Source organism: Gossypium hirsutum, chromosome D03 (genome assembly GCF_007990345.1).
Source record: "Gossypium hirsutum isolate 1008001.06 chromosome D03, Gossypium_hirsutum_v2.1, whole genome shotgun sequence".
Taxonomy (NCBI): Eukaryota; Viridiplantae; Streptophyta; class Magnoliopsida; order Malvales; family Malvaceae; genus Gossypium; species Gossypium hirsutum.
Window position 1 is genome coordinate 48,042,128 of NC_053439.1, and position 20,953 is coordinate 48,063,080.

Genomic DNA, 20,953 nt, shown 5'->3' on the forward strand with positions numbered 1-20,953 from the left:
TTTGTAATCCACTAATCGAGTGTCGGGTAGGGGTCGTGTATACCTCTCGAACAACAGTCGCAAGTGCATCATTTGACGATGTAAATTGTACATATAACTCCATATAAGGTGCTCCACTAGCGAGATAAGTCTGCACCATTGCTTCCAAGCTACAAGCCCCTTTTACGTCGAACGAGTCATATGTTACTGGATCAACAGAAAAACAAAATCGATATGTAATAGACAGAACTTTCATTGGTGTCATTCCAAATATTTTATGCCTAATTCTTTTACGAAGTTTTGTCAAATTTATGTTCTGGTTAAAAACCAGTTGCACTGTATTCTCCAATAAAAAAACAACACCGTTCTCGGTGTGACGAACATCACCATCATAGTAAATAACAACACTAATACGTTTACTCATCTTCAATTTCTATCCTTCTTAGACTTTCTAAATTTTTTTTGCTGTAACTTATGCAATCTGAGAAAAAATTTTGTCTCATTTATAGCCTCAGGCCAAACAGGAGCTACTGTAGCAAAAGCGCGTCCACGTGGAAGCTTTTTTCAGTAATTTTGCTGACAAAGCATCCTACTTAAAGCATTTTTGACACTATTTTCTCAGAAATATCTACTCGAAATTATTTTTTTAAGAGCTACTGTAGCAAAAGCGCGTCCACGTGGGAGTTTTCTTTCGGTACTTTTGCTGACAAAGCATCCTGCTTAAAGCGTTTTTGACACTATTTGCTCAGAAACGTGAACTCGAAATTATTTTTTCAAGAGCTACTATAGCAAAAGCACGTCCACGTGGGAGCTTCTTTCAATACTTTTGCTGACAAAGCATCTTGCTTAAAGCGTTTTTAACACTATTTGCTTAGGAACGTTTTCTCGAAATTATTTTTTCAGGAGCTACTGTAGCAAAAGCGCGTTCACGTGGGAGCTTTTTTAAATTAACACTAAACCTTAATCTAATTTTTTAAAAAAATTTAATTAATTTACTCAAATAACCCTAAACCCTAATTTAATTAATTTTTTCTTTAAAAACCATAAACACGAAATCTAATACAATTTTGAAAAAATTATAATTAATTTAATTAATAAACCCTAAACCCTAATCCCTTATTTATTTAATTTTTTCTTTAAAATCCTAAACCTAAAAACCACATAATCTTAACCCTAAACCCTAAAATAAAAACCCAAAACCCTAACCAGCAGGAGACACGGGCAAAACGCGTCCTTGAGGGCGCGCTTTATGTCCACGTAGGCAAAGCGCTCCCTTAAGGAAGCGTTTTCCTGCCTCGTCACCTGACAACGCGCTGAAGTGGACGCGTTTTCGGAGAATTGGACCATTCCTGTAATTAATTTTTTAAAGGGCCCATTTCAGTAAGTTTTTAAAAAAAAGGGCTTTTATTGGTATTTTGCCCATAATTTTATTTGATGTTTGTTTTTTCATTTCTTTTTTATCTTTCTAAGTTACTTTAATTTTTTTTATTTGATTTCCTATATACTATAGTATTACTACATGTGATAAGTTAAATATAATTTTTTACAAATTTTTCATCATGGGTCAATTTTATGTTTATAAATTAAAATATATTTAATATAACACCCTAAACCCGGTCTAAACGTTATGACCGAATCTGCCGATGTCACATTGTAACACCCCCTTACCCGTATTCGACGCCGAAATAGGGTACGAGGCATTACTAGAAGACATACATTTGCATACGTATTAAACCGAGTTACGAAATTTTATTCGAATTAAAACTTTCAAATTTTTAATGTACTTTTATAATTATTTACAACATATCCTCGAAATATTATATTCATAACAAATAGGGCCTACGAGACCCGATATTTACTCATGTAATTCAAAGCTTCATTTCCATTTCATTCAATTCACAATTTCTCATGTTCACAATTCAAATCAATTTCTCAATCCAATATATATATTTCAATCATCTAAGAATATAATTCAAGTTACACGAACTTACCAGGCTAAATTACAGAAATACCAAAATTTAGGGGCATTTTGGTAATTTTCTATTTTCCTCGAATTTTCACCCAATCTTGATATAAATTAATATTTCATTAAATTTATTAATTTAAATAATAAAACAATTCATTTCATGCAATTTGGTCACTTTTTGACTTTTTTACAAAATTACCCTTAAAATTTTACTTTTATTCAATTTAGTCCCTGAACCTAAAACATGTAAATTAGCTATTTTAAAATAAACTCATATTAGCTGAATATTCATAAATATTTTTCCTCCTCCTCCACTCCATTCCACATCCTTGATATATACATAATACCACTATTAACTTGTTTACTCATAACAAGCTATTCACTTGAGTCATAGTCACTAAATTAATTATATCTTAAGCTACAGAACTTCGAATTGAGATCCGAAAATTTTTTCTGAAACTAGACTCACACGTATTCTTACCATAAAATTTTCAAAATCTTTGGTTTAACCAATAAGTACAGTTTATTCTTTAAAGTTTCCCCTGTTTTATTGTTTGACAGTTCCAACCCCTCTTCACTAAAAATTAATTATATCTTTGTACAGAATTCGGATGATGTTCCCATTTGTTTCTATTCAAAATAGACTCATTAAAAATTTTAAACATATAAATTATAACCATAATTATTTTTTTACAATTTTTAATGATTTTTACAAATCAGAATAGGGGAACCCGAATTCATTCTGACATTGTCTCACAAAATTTATTATATCTCATGATTTACAATTCCATTACTTACACCGTTTCTTCTATGAGAAACTAGACTCAATAAGCTTTGTTTCCATATTTTATGCATACTATAATTCTATTTCCAAAATTTATGGTGATTTTTCAAAGTTAACCTACTGCTGCTGTCCAAAACTATTTTAGTGCAAAATGTTGATTACTAGGTGTATAACTCCCTTATTCCCCTTCTCTATAATATTTCCGATCACTTTCACTTATTTCTCTTCACTAATATATCAAGAACATAAGACCTTATATAAGAAAGCTCTACTATAACATTATTTTCATGCTTTTTTAATAATATCAAACTTAAAAATATATTGAAATCTTGATGTTCTTATCTTGTGCTATTGATTTCAATCTTTAACTTGATTTTCTCTCTCCTCCAGCTTCTATTTCTTGAATCTAACTTGATATTCTAGCTCCCCATTGTCTCCTTGTTATTCTTCTCTCTTGGAAGCTATGGAAATTCTTTTGATTTCTAGGTGAAAATGGTAATTTTTTGGTGGAAGGACCAAATTGTAAAGAAAGCAAAACTTTCTTTCTTCTCCTCTCTTCTCACGTTAGTTGCATGGAAATATGATGGAATGGATGATTCTTCATCTTCCTTTTCTTATATATACTAAATAAAATACTAATAAAATAATAAAATATCATTTAAAAATCAAATTAAAATATTAATAAACTAATATTTATTTAATTAATTAATATAAAATATCTCCAACATCATCATTATCTTCTAGATTTCTCTCTCTTCTAATTGACCATTTTGCCCTTCATAATCTTTAAAAATTCCATCCTTAAGTCATCACTTAATTTGGTAAAATTGTGATTTAGTCCCTCAAAAATTTTCATCTTTTCAATTTGGTCCTAATTCATCCATTTTCCTTAGTTTCTAGATTATTCCACCCTTAAAATATTTACACTATTGGTCCTTCAAAATTTTCATATTTACACTTTAATCCCTCAAATTTTGAATATTTACTCTTGGGCAACAAAACTTTTCTCACTTTTGCAATTTAATCCTTTCTTGAATTAATATGTCATAATATAATTCTCAGTGTTGCCATAACTCAAAATTTCCTTTTTTGTCACTTTATTTCTTTATTTTACTATCAAGGATACCTACTTTTTTACTGTAGTAATTTTCGGGGTATTACATTTAATAATTTTGAAAAAATTTAAATGAATAAAAATTCCTAAAAGAAATTCCAATTTTCACTTAAATGAATTTTTTATTTAATTAAAGTACAATAAAAATATATTTAATTTAAATTTTTAATTAATAAATTGTAATGTGTTTTAATATATTTTACTATTTTTTAAGTAAACTTATAAAATTTGAAAAATTAAACAATTTATTTTAAAACAGGCATTTTAAACAGTTTTAAAATTTTTAATTTTTTAAAAAGTTTTAAATTTATTTTTAAATAATTATGTAGTTCCATAAAAGTATGATATTAGAAATTAAAAATGGATTGTTACCGACGGTGAAAACCTTAAAAATAGGATCCCTTTAAATATAATTTAAAAATAAATTATTTTAAAACTTAGGACATGTTTGGTTCAGTGTATTAGGTAATCCATTACTGACCAATTACGCGGCTATTACATTACGCCCCTAATCCGGCGTTTGGTTCGCTGTAATAGGTATTACGCGCGTAATACAATCCCCACCTAATCCCCAAATTCCCTGCTTTTCTAATCCCTTCCCAAATCGAGTAATAGGTATTACGTCCGGCTTCCCTCCCCAACTCTCTGTTTTACCCTCCCTCCCTACCCGACCCTCTCCTCTTCTGTCCTCATAATTTCTCCTCCCATTTCCCACTGCTTTCGTTGATGATTCTGTCCTCATCGTTTCTTCTCTCAGTCTCGGCGTTTGGTTTTTGAGGTATGAATAAACTTTTTAATTTCTTGAAGCATTTTACATGAATCTTTTCGTAATAATAGTTTCAGCCATTTTTTGAATGAGTTGGGTTTTTTCCCAGAATTTTCCCTTTGCTTGTTTCTTCTAGTTCTATTTCTTCGTTTTTGTTTTTGGTGCTAAATACTCGCTTGAATATCGAGTTAACTCTTTTTCTTTCTGCTAGTTCTATTTCTTCGTTTTGCTTGTTTCATTTTTTGGTGCTAGTTCCAGAACGTTTTGCTTGTTATACTAATCGATCCCAAGGATCGGGTGGAAGCGAGGGGAAATAAATTTATGCTAAGTGATGCATATTGATGGTGTGAATGTAGTTCACACTTGTAAAGCAAAGCAGTAAAGCCGATAAGATCACTGCTTGCTGATCTGCATGGATTCTTTTTTACTTTGCAAAGCTTTTTTAGATTGAAACATATGCTTTGCTTGCACAGTGTGATCAAATAATGCAGATGACTGAAAAAAGTTGCACAATTCCTAGTTTTCTTCTTTAAACAAGGATTTGTACTTTCTGCTTCTTTTTCTTCATAAAGAGCAATTCTGCCTTACTTGTTAAAACATTCAATAATATTTCAAGTGTGCGCATCTTACTTGAATTGGTACTTTAAACATTTGTCTAGGTATAAGCTCCTTCAGCTTTTGAGTCAAAACCCTCCCAACAAAATATGCCTACAAAATGTTAGCTGATATTCAATTAAACTGCTTATTCAACATACAAAATATGAAATTCATAGAAAGGGGCCGAAATTCAGATAGGAGTTGCACTATTTTAATATCACAACTGTTAAAACCAGAAATTAAGAATGCAAGCAAACACATATCAATACTAGCAAAACATTCTCAAATAATAACATACTAAAGCATTATACAAATTAGGTTGGAAGAAAATTCAAGAAAACAATCTGGACCATGGTTGTTAATATGCTTTTAGCCTGTAAGATTTGAATGACAGTTTTAGACAAAGACCAGACCAATAGAAATGTATACAACCATTGACACATTAAGTTTTACTTAGGTTAGCAATTTACTTGTATAATTTCTTTGTATTCACAAAATGCTCATTATTACTTACATTACAATCTCACCTGATATACATATATTGAGACACTCCTGAATTACTCTAGACTCAGATAGGCTGTATGAACACCATAGGCTGAAAATATATGGGGTAAATTCTATACAACTCCTATTTCAACCATTCCCATATAGCACCTTATGATTTTTTCTTTTCCAATTAAAACCTTGTAGTTAAGTTTCAGTTACATAGAGGATTAGCATGCCAATTTTATCTAATAGAATTATGAAAAGAACCTTAGTGTGAATAGATGACTTCTGAGTTGAGGGTATTTTTATAATTTAGCTGATAAATTTAGTGGCATAACTCCCTGAGTTTATAGAATTTAAATACAGGATGATAATTGTAACCCAAAGGAAAAAAAAAGAACCACATGGTGCCACGAGGTAAAAGTTGAAACCACAGACATAAATGGAATATAACCTTTTACTCAAAGAATACCAGTAAATATTTGTAACAATTCAAATAAAAAAAGAGGAGCACTAGACAGCTGACTATGCCAACCAATTCTACTTGTATTTTTTAATTTTTAGTAACTACTTGTTAAAACATTTAAGCTGACTATGCCACCACATTTAGCACAAGTCTCGGCTGTTCGGGAGGCTTTATTATGGTTAAACCCTGCCCATATGTGAAGGATTTGATTTGTGTTGAGATCAATTCTCAACACGTTTTCAATGCCGTATATATATAACCTCTAAAAATACTACTAGCTGCATTGGTATTCATGGAGATCAGCTAGTGTTTTTGACTGTATATATATAACCTCTAAAAATACTACTAGCTGCATACATATCAGACAAAAGAAAAAACCTCCATTAATACAAGCTCTTGTTTTTTTTTCCTAGTTCTTTCTATCTGATTTATCTTGTTTCTGGTCCTTCATGTGTTTAACATCCTTAGCATGTGTTGTGTTTTCGAGATTCTTTTGATATTACAATGATTACTCATTAACAGTTTATTTGTTGTTTAGTTGAATATATTTTGCGGAATCACCCATTTCCTTTGTTTTTATCTTGTTTTCATAATGTTTGTTGTAATATTCATTTTGAATCATATATATTCAAAGCTGCCAAGTTGGTATATTTAATAATCTAAAGGAATGGTTACTAAAAGAGAGGCTGCTTTGGTAAAGTATATGATCAATTTTATAAACTGATTATTTTTGTAACATCGATTTCCCTTTATTGGTTACAGGTTCTTTGTTCCAACACTTCTACATCGCAGTCGTCCCCGATTTGCTCATTACAGGTTAGTTTTCCATTGGTATTCATGGTTGCGAAGGATTTAGGATAGTAGGGTATGTAGTTTTGGGTGTTTAGCTTGCTGCTTTGTTTTATCTGTTAGGCAACACGATAGTGAATTACTTTTGTTGTTCATTGGAGAAGCTTTCACATCTGCTTAGGTTGCCTCCAACTATTGTTGGGGTTTCACTCCTTCCACTGAGAAATGGGGCACCAGATGTGTTTGCCAATATAGCTGCATTTTTGGGGACAAATACATGTGAAGTGGGTCTTAATAGTGTGTTGGGTGGTGCAATTTTTGTTAGTTGTGTTGTTGCAGGGACTGTCTCCCTTTGTGTAGCAGAGAAGAGGATCCAGATTGATAAACGATGCTTTATTAGAGAACCGGAGTAGGGGGAAGGATGGTAGGGGAGAGGGAAAGAATCAGAGTAGGGGAAGAGGGTTAGTAAAGCAACGATGTGAAGGGGGAAGGGAAATCATAAGAGTAGGAGGAGGGATGGTAAGGAAAAGGGAGAGGGATGGGAAATGGGGATGGAAAATGAAAATCTGTAATGGAATCTACTTTGATGGGAGTTCCAGCAAAAAAGTGCAGTTGATGGAATCTACTTTGAAGAGAATGATGAGGTCTCTCTCTGATTTTTTCATCTCCATGAACTTCAATCTCTCTCTCTCTCTATATATGTATATAAACAACATCATCCCTCACCATTCCTGCTTTTAACTTGTGCAGTATGCTCCTGTGGTTGAGATGTTGGATGAGCCGAGCGGTAGCGAACCCACATCTTAGATAGTTACATCATGTCTTATTATTTTTCGTTAATACATTAACTGCTGTGAGGGTAGTTTTCAACTTTGGAAATAGCAAGTCTGTGGTATATCAGCCTATAGGATCAGAGGTAAACAACACTTGAAATTAATTCCATGTATAAATCAATTATCTAAACTACAATGAACTTCCAATCTTGTCTCAAAATTGTGTGATCATGGACTGGGACATATGCTTAATTTAAGCCCTGAAATGCAGTGTTCGATAGATACAGCTATTTTTTACTTGATGTTCTTTTGTTCCATTCTGTTTATCCTGCTTTGGTTAGAGAACTAGACAAGGGGTGATGCATTTATGATGAACTCCTTTCTCAAAATAAAAAATTGTCTAAAATTCAGTACAATATTCAGAAGATAATAGTAATGGTTATTGAATTTATGTTTATTAAAAATTAATCAATAATTGAGTTGAAGTAAACCGGTGAAATGCTTACAAATAAATATTCTTTTAAGTTTGGATTCAATCTTTAAAATTGCATATAAAAATACCAAAAGATGAGAACACCGTTATATAAATATTTAATTATTTTATTAAAATAATTAACTTAGAAACAAATATTATATTTTTGTTCATGTAAATAATTCTTAAATTTGAATCTAGATAATTATTTTAAATTTTATTAAATCATATATTTTAATTAAAATATATTTAATATTAATTATTTCAAATTATATTTTATAGTATCATATATTATGATTTTAGTAAATTCATATAAGAATATTGATTATTAGAATTTTATTAAATTATATATTTTAATTAAAATATATTTAATAATTATTATTTTAATTTATATTTTACAGTATCATATATTATGATTTGAGTAAATTCATATAAGAATATTAATTATTAAGAATTTTATTAAATTATATATTTTAATTAAAATATATTTAATAATAATTATGTTTAAATATGAGTAAATTATTTATTATTGATATTAATAATCTTATTAAAATTTAAATAAAATAATTTACCAAAACAAATTTCTGCTAATTATTAAGAATTTTATTAAATTATATATTTTAATTAAAATATATTAAATAATAATTATGTTTAAATATGATTAAATTATTTATTTTTGATAATAAATAATCTTATTAAAATTTAAATAACAATAACAATAATCATTTACCAAAACAAAATTATGCTAAGGGTATTCTGGTCATTTTAGTTTTCTCCATTATGCTATTACACCTCTATTACATTCAACCAAACACAGTTTTACTATTAGGCCTCTATTCCATTACATTCAACCAAACAGTTGATTTGCTATTACACATCTATTCCATTACACCTCTAATCCAATACACCTCTAATCCAATACAGCGAACCAAACGTGCCCTTACATCACATTTGGTTGGATGGAATAGCTATTCCATTACGCCTTAATTCTGCGCGCTACAGTAAAGCAGCCGTTTGGTTCACCGCTTGTGATTCCACGGAGTTGCTATTACATGCGCATTCCCTCAGCTCACGGAATTGCTATTACAGGGGTTGGGGTCTGAATACCTATTCAACGCCCCACCGTTTAGGTTTTTAGACCAAAATATCCCGCCTCTATTTTTCTTAAAATTCATCACTCCAGATTTCTTCCTCCCCAAATCAAACATCCATTCGCCCTTCATCTTCATCTCTTACATTTTTTTTCCTGATTCCTTTTAGTTAAAGTTCTTTCATCTTCATCTCCCCAAATATTGTAAGTTCGGTTGAGACTTTTTCTGCCCTTCTTTTCCCCTTTCAGTCACGTTTTCTTATTCTTGTTTACACAAATTGAAATTATGATGTTTCTATTGGATGCAGTTAAATCCAAAAGTACCAGCAAAGTACTGAGATCTCCTCATCAGGAAACTGCCTTTCCAAAGGCTTGTTCGTGAAATTGCCCAAGACTTTGAAGGTAATACCATTAAATTACTGCTTCTTCTTCTTTTCTGTTTAATTATTGTAAAGAAATCAAAACTTAAGCTCAAAGTATGGTTACGTTTATGGTTATATAAGATAAGGATGTTTGCATTTCATGAAGACGGACAATAAAAAAAAATTGGTAGGGTGAGGAACATCCAAAAGCCTTCTTATCTGTAAGCATATAGGCTTTAAATACTAGCCACCAGTAAAGAAGCTAAGTTGGAAAAGGGAAAAAGGAAAAAAATCCATATGTTTTTCAAGGTGGTTCTCTTCTTGTTCTTTGGATTGTTTTCCGAATGGCTTGTGATTTCGATTAGTTGAGTTCTCTTTATTTGCATTTCTTTAAAATTTTTAATGATAAAATTGTGGGTTTTAATATTAAGAGGATGTTAACATGGAGTTTATGTTTTGGTTTCTGTATTGGATTAAGTTGATGTTTTTCTTTAGAGAAGATTGATTAGTTAGGTGAGAGTCTATATTCAGGATTTAATCACAAATACTGCCTAGTAGTATGTATGATTTAATCACGAATATTGGATTTTTTTTTATAATTTATGTATGATTTTGTAGCTACCTAATTATGATCTTGAGAGTTTCCCTTTAGAACTAGCAATATTAGAGATGAAATGATACATCATATTCATACACAGATAAATAACTCAAACATAACAAGAAGATGTGTTATTCAAAATCTGTAAAATATGAATTATTAATTAGAATTATTATACGATGATGACATGACTGTTAGCAGAACATGGCATAGATACACAAATTACTAGGTAACATTTTTTCTCTTCTAGGAAATTGACTCATTATTTGCATGATTTGGCCATTTGAACGAGATGAAATATTTGTTCTAGTGTTGCCTATTTCATATGTTTTGCCAAGATCAATTGCTTGACATAGAATAGTTAAGAAAGCGATAAGGTATATGCTTTAAGGATCTTTTAGTCTTGTGTTTCTATGCTATACTTGCTAGATTAATTGCTTGTGTGATGCTTTCTCCATTTTTGCAAGAGCTGGTGGAAATTGTTATGATTGGTGTTTGTTCTGTTAACATATTTAAGCTATCTTTAGTGTGTTCAATGTTGGTAAGACGTTAAAAATACTCAAAAAAGTGTCTGAAGACTACTATGTTATGGCTGTTAACATATGTTATGGATTGTGACATGGCCATCAGGTATTATTTTCTTCTTTCCGTTGGTATATAGTAGTGGACTCTGCATTTTAAATCAGTAAGTAGTTTGCCATTGATGCGGATTATAAATTTATATTGAAGCATGCATCTCCTGCTGTGAAAAATATGTGATTTAATTTCATGCTAATGGTGTTATCCACACCTATGTCACTTGGATTCTGTTGTGAAATATCAGATGCAAGAATGTGTCCAACTTGCATATGCTCTTTTTCCCTCTTTTTTTTTCAAGTTTTCCCATGTATTTTTGAATGATCCATGAGGGATATATCTCTGAACCCTCGTAGATCTGCACATTTCAGCCAATACTAATCAGTCTTAATACGACTTTGATGCATCAAGGTCATTCCCTGGGGTGACCTAGACTCCTTAGCCATGCTACTGAGGCAACTGGATGTAGAAATACTTGTAACAGGTCACACCCACCAGTTCACCGCTTACAAACATGAAGGCGGAGTTGTTATAAACCCGGGGTCTGCTACTGGTGCATATAGCAGCATCACTTACGATGTCAACCCTAGCTTTGATTACAATATTCTAACTTTTTGATGTTGTAAAACTGTATAACATATGGATTATGATATAGAATTTCATGAATTTCATGTAACCTTTTGTTAATATATGAATATTATGTTTATGCAAAATATAATTCTTAAGTATTTATTGCTTTTAATTTTTTTTATTGTAGAATAATTAAATTATTTGTTTCACTAATGATATTTTAGCACGTTAAATATGTATTGCGGTTTAAAAATAATAAAGTAGATTATATATTATTTTTATAGTATTATATATTATGATTTTAGTAAATTCATATAATAATATTTAATATTAAGAATTTTATTAAATTATATATTTTTATTAAATTATATATAATAATTATTATTTTAAATTATATTTTATAGTATTATATATTATGATTTTAGTAAATTCATATAGTAATATTTAATATTAAGAATTTTATTAAATTATATATTTTTATTAAATTATATTTAATAATTATTATTTTTAAATTATATTTTATATTATTATATATTATGAGTTTAGTAAATTCATATAAGAATATTTAATATTAAGAATTTTATAAATTATATATTTTTATTAAATTATATTTAATAATAATTATTTTAAATTAAATTTTATAGTATTATATATTATGATTTTAGTAAATTCATATAAGAATATTTAATATTAAGAATTTTATTAAATTATATATTTTTATTAAATTATATTTAATAATAATTATGTTAAAATATGATTAAATTATTTATTATTTATATTAATAATCTTATTAAAATTTAATAACAATAACAATAATCATTTATCTAAATAAATTTCTGCTAAGGGTATTTTAGTCATTTTAATTTTTTTTCCTTATGCTATTACACCTCCATTCCATTCAACCAAACACAAGAATACTATTACGCCTCTATTCCATTACATTCAACTAAACAATTGATTTGCTATTACGCCTCTATTCCATTACGCTTCTATTCCATTACGCCTCTATTCCAATACAGCGAACCAAACGTGCTGTTAAAGTTTCCATACCTTCTTTTAATATATATATACACGATTATATTTTTAAAAAATATCTTGTAATTATATTTGATTAATAGGTTAAAAAATATAAAATCGGTAATAATTAATCGATAATGATATCATATTAGTTGCAATTTTGAACCCTTTATACATCGTGATTATCATATAATATTTAATACCCTTATTGATTAATGAAAATATTTTTAAAATGTAATTATAATATTAATACACGATTTCATATATTATCAATAAACCAAATGTAATTATCATTATCAATTGATGTGTTAATACATTATCAATAAAACAAATATAATTATAGGTTTAAAATTGATATATTTAAATATCTCGTTAATGTAATTTTGTACCCCATCATTAAAAATTGTAAATAAATTTTAATTAAAAATGATAAAAAATCATATTCAAAACTTAGTTGTAAAACGAGACCCACATTAAATATAATTAAAAGACATTTTAGAATTCAAAGAACTAACCCGAAATTCAATGATTCTATAGATACTCCTGTATTTTTTTTAATATTATATAATATATATATGATATCTTTCCAAGTCACTTTAATTTTTTATTTTATTTGATCTTCTATATGCTATTGCTAAGTGTGATAAGCTAAAATGTTTGAAGCGTAGAACCTCCTTCACTTCACTTCAACACTTTAGCAAGTTTCACATGCCAATGCAGCTATTGTTGGCTTCAAAATATTCTGAAATCTATGAGGGGCGGGGAATGAAAATCCCATGCTGAATATGATAAACACACACTTAAAAAGTACATCAATGCCCATTGTCTTCAATACCCAAGTTATTCAAATGATGTATAAGCATGCATAACATATACATGTATATATAAAAGAATGTTGTATCCATTGGCTTTGAAAATTTTGTGTCTATATGAAGTGAATCACGTTTGCTTCTAAAGCAGAAGCCAAGATGAATATGTATATATTATTCAGGGTTTGGCTCCCCATCAGATGATTCTTTCTTGTTTACAGATGGTTTAATGAAAGGAGCCAATGGTCCTTGGAGATCAGAGCCATAAATATGACCCATCTTGGTACGTTTTGTTTCCAAGTACCTCTTATTTTCCTCTGTAACGGGTGTCAAAACAGGCACTCTTCCAATCACAGCCAACCCATAACCCTTCAGGCCTGTGAACTTGGCTGGGTTATTAGTCATCAACCTCATGGTTTGAACCCCTACGTCTCTCAAAATCTGCAGTTCATTGAAACGATAACGAAATGATGCAGAAAACATGTTTAAAATTGATATATGGAGACTAACCTGGGCACCAATACCATATTCACGAGCATCAACAGCTAAACCAAGTTCAATGTTGGCTTGAACTGTGTCATGGCCCTGATCTTGCAAATTATAGGCTCTCAGCTTGTGACCGAGTCCGATCCCTCGCCCTTCATGACCTCGAAGGTAAACCACAACTCCTCGACCGGCTTGCTCGATTAACTGCATTGCCAAATCCAACTGGTTGCCACAGTCGCATCTTGCCGATCCAAATATATCTCCGGTTAAACATTCTGAGTGAACTCTTACAAGAACATCTTGTCCATTCCCTATGTCACCCTATTTTGCAAAAGAGAGTACCAGCTTTGGCATACTTTTTGGACAGCTTTAAGTTTATAAAGAAAACTAAGTGAATTTACCTTAACAATTGCTATATGTTCTGTTCCATCTAGCTTCGAACGGTAGCAGTATGCTTGAAATAGACCCCATTTCGTTGGCAGACGTGAAATAGCTGTTCTTTCAACGAGATTTTCCCTCTTTCTCCGGTACCTTCAAAAATAGCAGCCCAAAATTAGCCTGCAACTAATCCTTGAGAAGGCAATAGTACACAACAAGCACAAAATTTCCACAGATTCTGGTATAGGGTCCTTCTATGAGTAATATACTTGTGTTATGTAACCGAGCTCATCATTTTTGTATGCGATTAGACCTTTAACAATATCAGTGTATCTAGGGTGGATAAGCAATGTCATTCAAGTCTCAAGTAAATCAATGGATAGAGCCTATGTAGCTAAAACTTGAAACTACCTAGTCACATTGAGAAACCAAGACATATTTTGATAGCTCACCTAATGAGATCAGTTATGGAAATAACTGGTATGCTATGCTCCAAAGCCAACTTTCTTATAAATGGCAAAGATGCTATAGAACCGTCCTCTGGATCCACAACAGTTGAAAGAACTGAAACAGGCCTTAAACCAGTGAGGATGACCAAATCGACCGAAGCCTCAGTATGACCAGCTCTTCTTAAAACCCCACCATTCCTATACTTGAGAGGAAATATATGACCTGGTCTTCTAAAGTCATCAGGCTTCGACTCCGGGGAAGACAGTGCAAGAACAGTCTTTGCCCTATCCAATGCCGAAACTCCGGTTGATGTACCGGTTTTTGCATCCTAACGAAGCACACAATTTGAAATAAACTATTGCAGCAAGCTTCAAATATGCTAATACCGAGAAACCATACATACCACTGTGATTGTGAAAGTTGGGGCAGAAGAATCTTTGTCTTCACTTTCTGGTGACATTAATGGAAGCTGAAGCCTTTCAAGGTCCTCCTCTTTCATACCTACGGAAACAATGCCTGAGCCATGCTTTACCATGAAAGCCATCATCTCAGGAGTTGCATGAGAAGCTGCCATGATAAGGGTTCCTTCAAAATCCTCATTTTCATCATCTACAACAATCACAAACTAAAAGAAAAAAACCAATGCATTGAGCGAGTGATATAATCACAAACTTGAATGACAGTGGGGTTCCTAACCTTTCCTTGGCGTATTGTATTCAATGCTTGGTCAATGGAAGAGAAACCTTTAGAAGGGCAGTCAGGATCACCTTCTGCATCACTAACAAAGAAATCAACGGTTTCTGGGGTAATTTCAGCATCCACTGTTCCAAATGGTGGTGAAACTGAGTCACCAAGTGCACCCAACAATGACCCATTTTCAGACCCTTTCAAGGACCCATCATCAAACAGGTTGCCAGCACCAATCTCAGACACCCCCACAGCACAGCAACTAGAATTCAACCATCTTTTTCTGTATAGCCTGATTTCAACTCCTTGTCTGATGGCCAAACACCTAGGAAATCTGTAACAAAATGAACCACCATGTAATCTCAGTACATAAACAGGACAACTTTAATCATAGTTCACATATGTACCATATAATTTATACCTTGTGTTTATGAAGATCTGAGGAGATAAAGCACAATCCATGGAATGAAAGTCGGAGGAAAAGAAAGAAATATATATATAATTGAGATGGCGGGATCTGTTCTACTAGCTTTATTGGTGTTTTGTATGGAAAGAATAGAAGGGGTAGCTGTAGTTGTGGATGGCATTTCAGTTTGTAGCCAATCCATATGATGTTAATCACAATGACATGAATGGCCCTCTATGTTTCAAGCAAACCTGTCATTTTCTTACCCCATCCAAACATATTAAACAATGAAAATATTTTAATCTCCTTTGCTCAACCTAATTATCTATTTAGTCCTTATCCTGTATTTAAACTGTCACATTCTGGACTTGGAGAAATGACAAAAGGATCAATAATTTCTTTCTAAAACAGAGAAAAAATAAATCCCCTGAGTTAACTCATTCTAAATTAGTACTCAAATATTAAATTATTGTAATTATATTTTTAAAATATCGAGACTATATTAAAGTTTTTCCATTATTAAAATCGTTAATTTAACAATTAAATTAGACATAATATTTCAAGTGACATAATTTAAAATGAAAATTAAAATAAATTAATATTGTGAAAATGTACGTGGTAATTATCTTGACTTTGAGGGTTTTACTTTATTTTACAACTTATATTTTCTCAATATTCATTTTAAGTTATTTCATATAAACTTGGTATAGCATTTAACAATCAAATTAACTATTTTGATAATAGAAGCACTTAATTAATATAACATCGATAGTTTAGGGACGCAATTAAAATGATTTAAAGTATGGAGACCAAATTAGATTGAAGATGATAGTTTTTGGATGTCTGATCCAATTAACTCTTATAATTTTGATCTTTTTACTAAGATTTAGTTCATATATTTTAATTTCACATTATTTAACTTTTAAATAAAATGTGAAGATAATTCTTCACTTTGAATTTAGTTTTAAAAAAAATTAGCTGCGTTAAACGGTTTCTAGTCTCTACCACCTTACCGCAGCCTCTAGGATCCATAGAAAACGCCAATAGCTTTTTGTTTTACACTTGAGAGTGAGAGAGAAGCGGCGGCGCGGCGGCTTAAAACGACACTAGTTCCGATCTCCCCAAAGCTTGAAACGACAATTGTTTGTTTTAACATTCCTAAGTTTCCGCTTCTTCCTCCTCTTTTTGAAAACTTTCACTCTCTCAGTTCCCTTCCTTCTTCCACGTGTCCCCGATATTTTTTCTCCTAGATCACTCCGTACATTTTTCAGGTGATTTTAATTTTCTCTGAAAGTTCTTTTTTAAAAAATATATATATATAAAGAGAAAAAAAACTAAAATTGGTTTGATTTAGTGCTGAATGGGCTATGGCCGAACCATTGCCGACGGCGGATGGGGTGAAGGAGAACAAATTATGGAAATGGGTCTTTGCTGTCAGTGGAATCTTGATTACTCTTGTCATCTATGGGGTTTTACAGGTTCTTCGTTTTTCTTTTTAAAAAAATGGTGTATATTTCTTTATTTGTTGCTTTTGTCTGTTTATAATAGGATCTCTGTTCTTAATTTTTAATTGCATTGTTTGTTTTTACCTAAAAAAGATTGTTATTTTGGGTTCTTTTAAAAGTTAATTAAATGTCTTTTCTGAATGTAAACTGTTTACAAGAAAGAAACATTAGATTTTAATATCTTTGTCTGGAGCTTCTAAAACGATTGATTTTAGTAAATCATGCAAGCCCAGGAGGTTTATTTTTTATGCAAATGGAGGATCTGGGTACTCTTTGATTGTTTGGAAATTTGAATATGAAAATAAAAATTGGGAATTTTAGCAGTGCTGATGATATATCAGAACGACTCTTATATATTTCCTCGCTAAAATGTAAGTTACATTTTTTTGGGTGAGTTTCTCTATATTAGAATTGAAGATTTGGCTTTTAATTCCAGATGAAAGCAGTTGGTTTTTTCTAGTTTAAAGGGTACCTAAATAAATACTAAGAATACTAGAGAAGACACTTAAGCCATTAATGTCTTACTCTATTAATTATAAGAAGTATGATTATTTGGTAGTGGTAGCATGATGATCTTTGCTCATGTTATGTGCATGTAGTTATTGTCTACGAAATGGTTTAGTTGTGTTCTCTTGCAATGTGTTGATGGAAGTTTTACTCTCATACAGGAAAAGATCATGAGAGTTCCTTATGGGGTAAACAAAGAATATTTTAAGTACTCGTTATTTCTTGTTTTCTGCAACCGCATCACAACATCTGCGGTCTCTGCTGGTTCTTTAGTGGTATGTAACTGTTACTCGGAAGTTGCTACAACTGTGTGATGAACCATCTCACAGGAAGATGGCAAGATTGGCAGACATATTTTCATTTTTTTTGGGTCTTTATCTAGGCAAGTAAGAAGGCATTGGATCCTGTTGCTCCGGTCTATAAGTACTGCCTTGTATCAGTAACAAACATCCTAACCACAACATGTCAATATGAGGTAAAGCTATATCCCTTATCCTTTAGATGCAATTATGGTATAATAATTTTAGTGACAACATTTCTGTTTTCAGGCCCTCAAGTATGTAAGCTTTCCGGTTCAGACTCTTGCTAAGTGTGCAAAAATGATACCTGTTATGGTAAGTTTTGCATGACTAATAATGAAGGCTTATGTATTTGATTTATCCAAGTGATTGCACAAGTTTTTGGACTTAAATTTCACCCATTTCAAGCTAAATACTAGTTCCCCTTATTTCTTATCAGTCTCAAGTGGCAAAGTCATCTTATTTTATTTTGTTTTTCCACACAGATTTGGGGCACTTTCATCATGCAGAAGAAATATAAGGGTTTTGACTATTTGGTGGCTTTTCTGGTGACCCTAGGTTGTTCGATATTTATCCTATTTCCGGTAAAATTCTGGTCTTTGTCAACAACACTCACTCTGTTCTCTTCACGGTTGTTTAGGCCTTGAATGCCAGTGATAATTCTCAATGGGTCTTCATTTCTTTATATAAGAGCTTGATTGGTGGATGGAGGCTACTATAGGATATATATATTTTAAATTATAAGGCATTGAACCATGGAATTATGAATAGACATTGGTTACCTTCACAGGTGATGCATTGCTATAAGTGATTTTCTTTTAACTGCATATAGCTTCTTCTAGATTGTGCCACAACTTTGTTTCTCTTCGAACTAATTCTGCTTTCATTGTAGGCAGGAACTGATTTTAGTCCATATGGCAAAGGAAGAGAAAATACTGTTTGGGGCATTTCTCTGATGGTTGGTTATCTTGGGTATCGACCTAAACTTAGTTCCTCTCACTATAAAAGATACTTTCTGATACTTTTTGTAATTGGATCTTTGAAATATAAAGTGATATATGTACCTTTATAAGACCAAAATAACAATTACTGATTTTCTGCTCTTTCTTACCAAGGATCTTTAGGCTAAAGTATTTCTTTAATGTCAATTGAACTAGCATTGCTGTTCTGAGTGCTTTTTGGAGAAATAGTTTTCATAGATGCTAGTTTCTATTTTTCACAGGTTTGATGGCTTTACAAGCACATTCCAAGATAAATTATTCAAAGGCTATGATATGGAAATACACAATCAGATATTCTACACAACATTGTGTTCTTGCGTTCTCAGCTTGACAGGTAAAAATTCCTTCTACCTACACATAGAAACGATCTTCTGTTTTTACCTTTATGTTTGATTTGTTTCCATTGCATTTTACTGATTGATTACTCATGATCAACTCTTCTCTGTTGGATTTAGGTCTTATATTTCAGGGACATTTACTGCTAGCTGTAGATTTTGTTTATCGCCACAATGATTGTTTTCTTGATATTGTATTACTCTCAACCGTAAGTGATCTTCGCTTAAAACTGTTCTAGTTTTAATAGTCTCTAACTGATTATAGGATGGTCAGTCATACTCTTCTTTGATTGTCCAATACTTATTGGGAAATACCTACTGTGGGGTTCTAAAGTTAGGTGACTATATGTTATAGGTAGCAACAGCCAGTCAATTTTTCATTTCTTACACGATTCGTACATTTGGTGCTCTCACATTTGCTGCCATAATGACCACAAGACAGGTACCGTCAAGTTTATTGTTTCATTTCCTCCTAATGCTATATTTCTGATTGAATCGAGATTCTTCAAACTCTTTTTTGTTGTTTAAGCTGGTGAGCATCATGCTGTCATGCATTTGGTTCGGCCATCCCCTTAGCTGGGAACAGTGGATTGGGGCGGTAAGTTTCGAAACACACACATATTTTACATTCTAGTTGATTTCGAAAGCTTGATTATGTATTCGATGCCTTGATCAGATCATCGTGTTTGGCTCCTTGTACTCCAAAACCTTCTGGAAGAAAGTGTCACCAGCTCCCACTCCTCCACAACAAACAGAAAATGGATCTTCGAGTCCTTTGAAAGGGATCCCTTAACGAGGTCAATTTGGCATCAGTAACCGCAACTGGTTCTGGTCGGGTAAGAGTCTGCCTATGTTAAAGCTGCATTTTGAAGCTTGTCGGGGCAAGGTTTTGTTCGAATGGTTTTTTATGAAATCCGAATTGAAATTTTGGGTGAAAAAAATGAAAATAGGAACACTCCATTTTCATTGGAGGAGCATTATGAACTACAAACTAACTAAATCCCAGAGACACTCTTTGTTTTTGTGTGTTTTTGCTTACAATAGGAACTTATATGTATAAGCAACTGCTGAGGCCATTTGATTTTGAGGTATTTTCTATTCAGATTATGAAAGAGAAGTTGGGGAGATTTTTTAATCAAGCAGGGTGGTTTGTTGATGTTGCTTTTCATTCTTTTAAATAATAAGTAAAGTTAATTTGGAATTTTATTAATAAACATTTTATGTGGACCTAAATGTGAAGAATTTTGCTAAATGATTAGCCATGTTGTCCCAAGTATTATTTTTATTTTTTGGGTAAATATAATCTTATTAAAATTTTAATATCTTTATGATCCTTTTAATTTATTGATTGAACTGTGGGAATCGAAAGTTTAACTTCTTATAAGACAAATAGAATATATTAGAAATATCATATGGAAATATAACATATAATAAATATGGGTTGATATACAAATTTGATGAGAGAAAATATTTTATTTTAAAAGTTATTTTTATAAAAAAGTGTATTCAAGAATTAATACGGGTTGAATCTTTAGAAAAGGTAAAAAGACTATTAAAATAATAACAATAATCATTTAATAAAATGACGTGTTAATCATTTTTAATTGAATTAGTATCTGATTAACTCATAACACCATATTAATAATATAGATGCTTCCCATTTAAAAAGATATTTTGATGGATTC

General features: G+C 31.4%; 2 protein-coding genes and 2 long non-coding RNA genes across 4 annotated transcripts; 3 read left to right on the plus strand and 1 right to left on the minus strand.

Moving 5' to 3' along the window:
• The first annotated feature begins 7,533 nt into the window (after nt 1-7,533).
• On the plus strand, nt 7,534-8,017 carry LOC107888628 (uncharacterized). Its single transcript, XR_005911476.1, has 2 exons — nt 7,534-7,591; nt 7,698-8,017. It is a non-coding gene; the product is annotated as an uncharacterized lncRNA (long non-coding RNA).
• A 1,185-nt stretch (nt 8,018-9,202) lies between these two features.
• On the plus strand, nt 9,203-11,494 carry LOC121215553 (uncharacterized). The gene is made up of 3 exons (XR_005911477.1): nt 9,203-9,486; nt 9,591-9,684; nt 11,230-11,494. It is a non-coding gene; the product is annotated as an uncharacterized lncRNA (long non-coding RNA).
• A 1,711-nt stretch (nt 11,495-13,205) lies between these two features.
• LOC107950290 (monofunctional riboflavin biosynthesis protein RIBA 3, chloroplastic) lies at nt 13,206-15,916 on the minus strand. The gene is made up of 7 exons (XM_016885100.2): nt 15,637-15,916; nt 15,225-15,549; nt 14,932-15,153; nt 14,531-14,856; nt 14,102-14,231; nt 13,725-14,021; nt 13,206-13,655 (listed from the first exon to the last, which is right to left on the minus strand). Exons 1-7 carry the CDS (start codon nt 15,675-15,677, stop codon nt 13,389-13,391), a joined length of 1,608 nt encoding a protein of 535 aa, XP_016740589.1. The 5' UTR covers nt 15,678-15,916; the 3' UTR covers nt 13,206-13,388.
• Nucleotides 15,917-16,578: 662 nt separating this feature from the next.
• LOC107950291 (UDP-galactose/UDP-glucose transporter 5B) lies at nt 16,579-20,403 on the plus strand. Its single transcript, XM_016885102.2, has 12 exons — nt 16,579-16,892; nt 16,976-17,099; nt 17,795-17,908; nt 18,016-18,108; nt 18,182-18,247; nt 18,418-18,516; nt 18,825-18,904; nt 19,155-19,267; nt 19,389-19,477; nt 19,624-19,710; nt 19,798-19,866; nt 19,945-20,403. The coding sequence occupies exons 2-12, from the start codon at nt 16,989-16,991 to the stop codon at nt 20,059-20,061; spliced, it is 1,038 nt and encodes a 345-aa protein (XP_016740591.2). The 5' UTR covers nt 16,579-16,892; nt 16,976-16,988; the 3' UTR covers nt 20,062-20,403.
• Nucleotides 20,404-20,953: the final 550 nt, after the last annotated feature.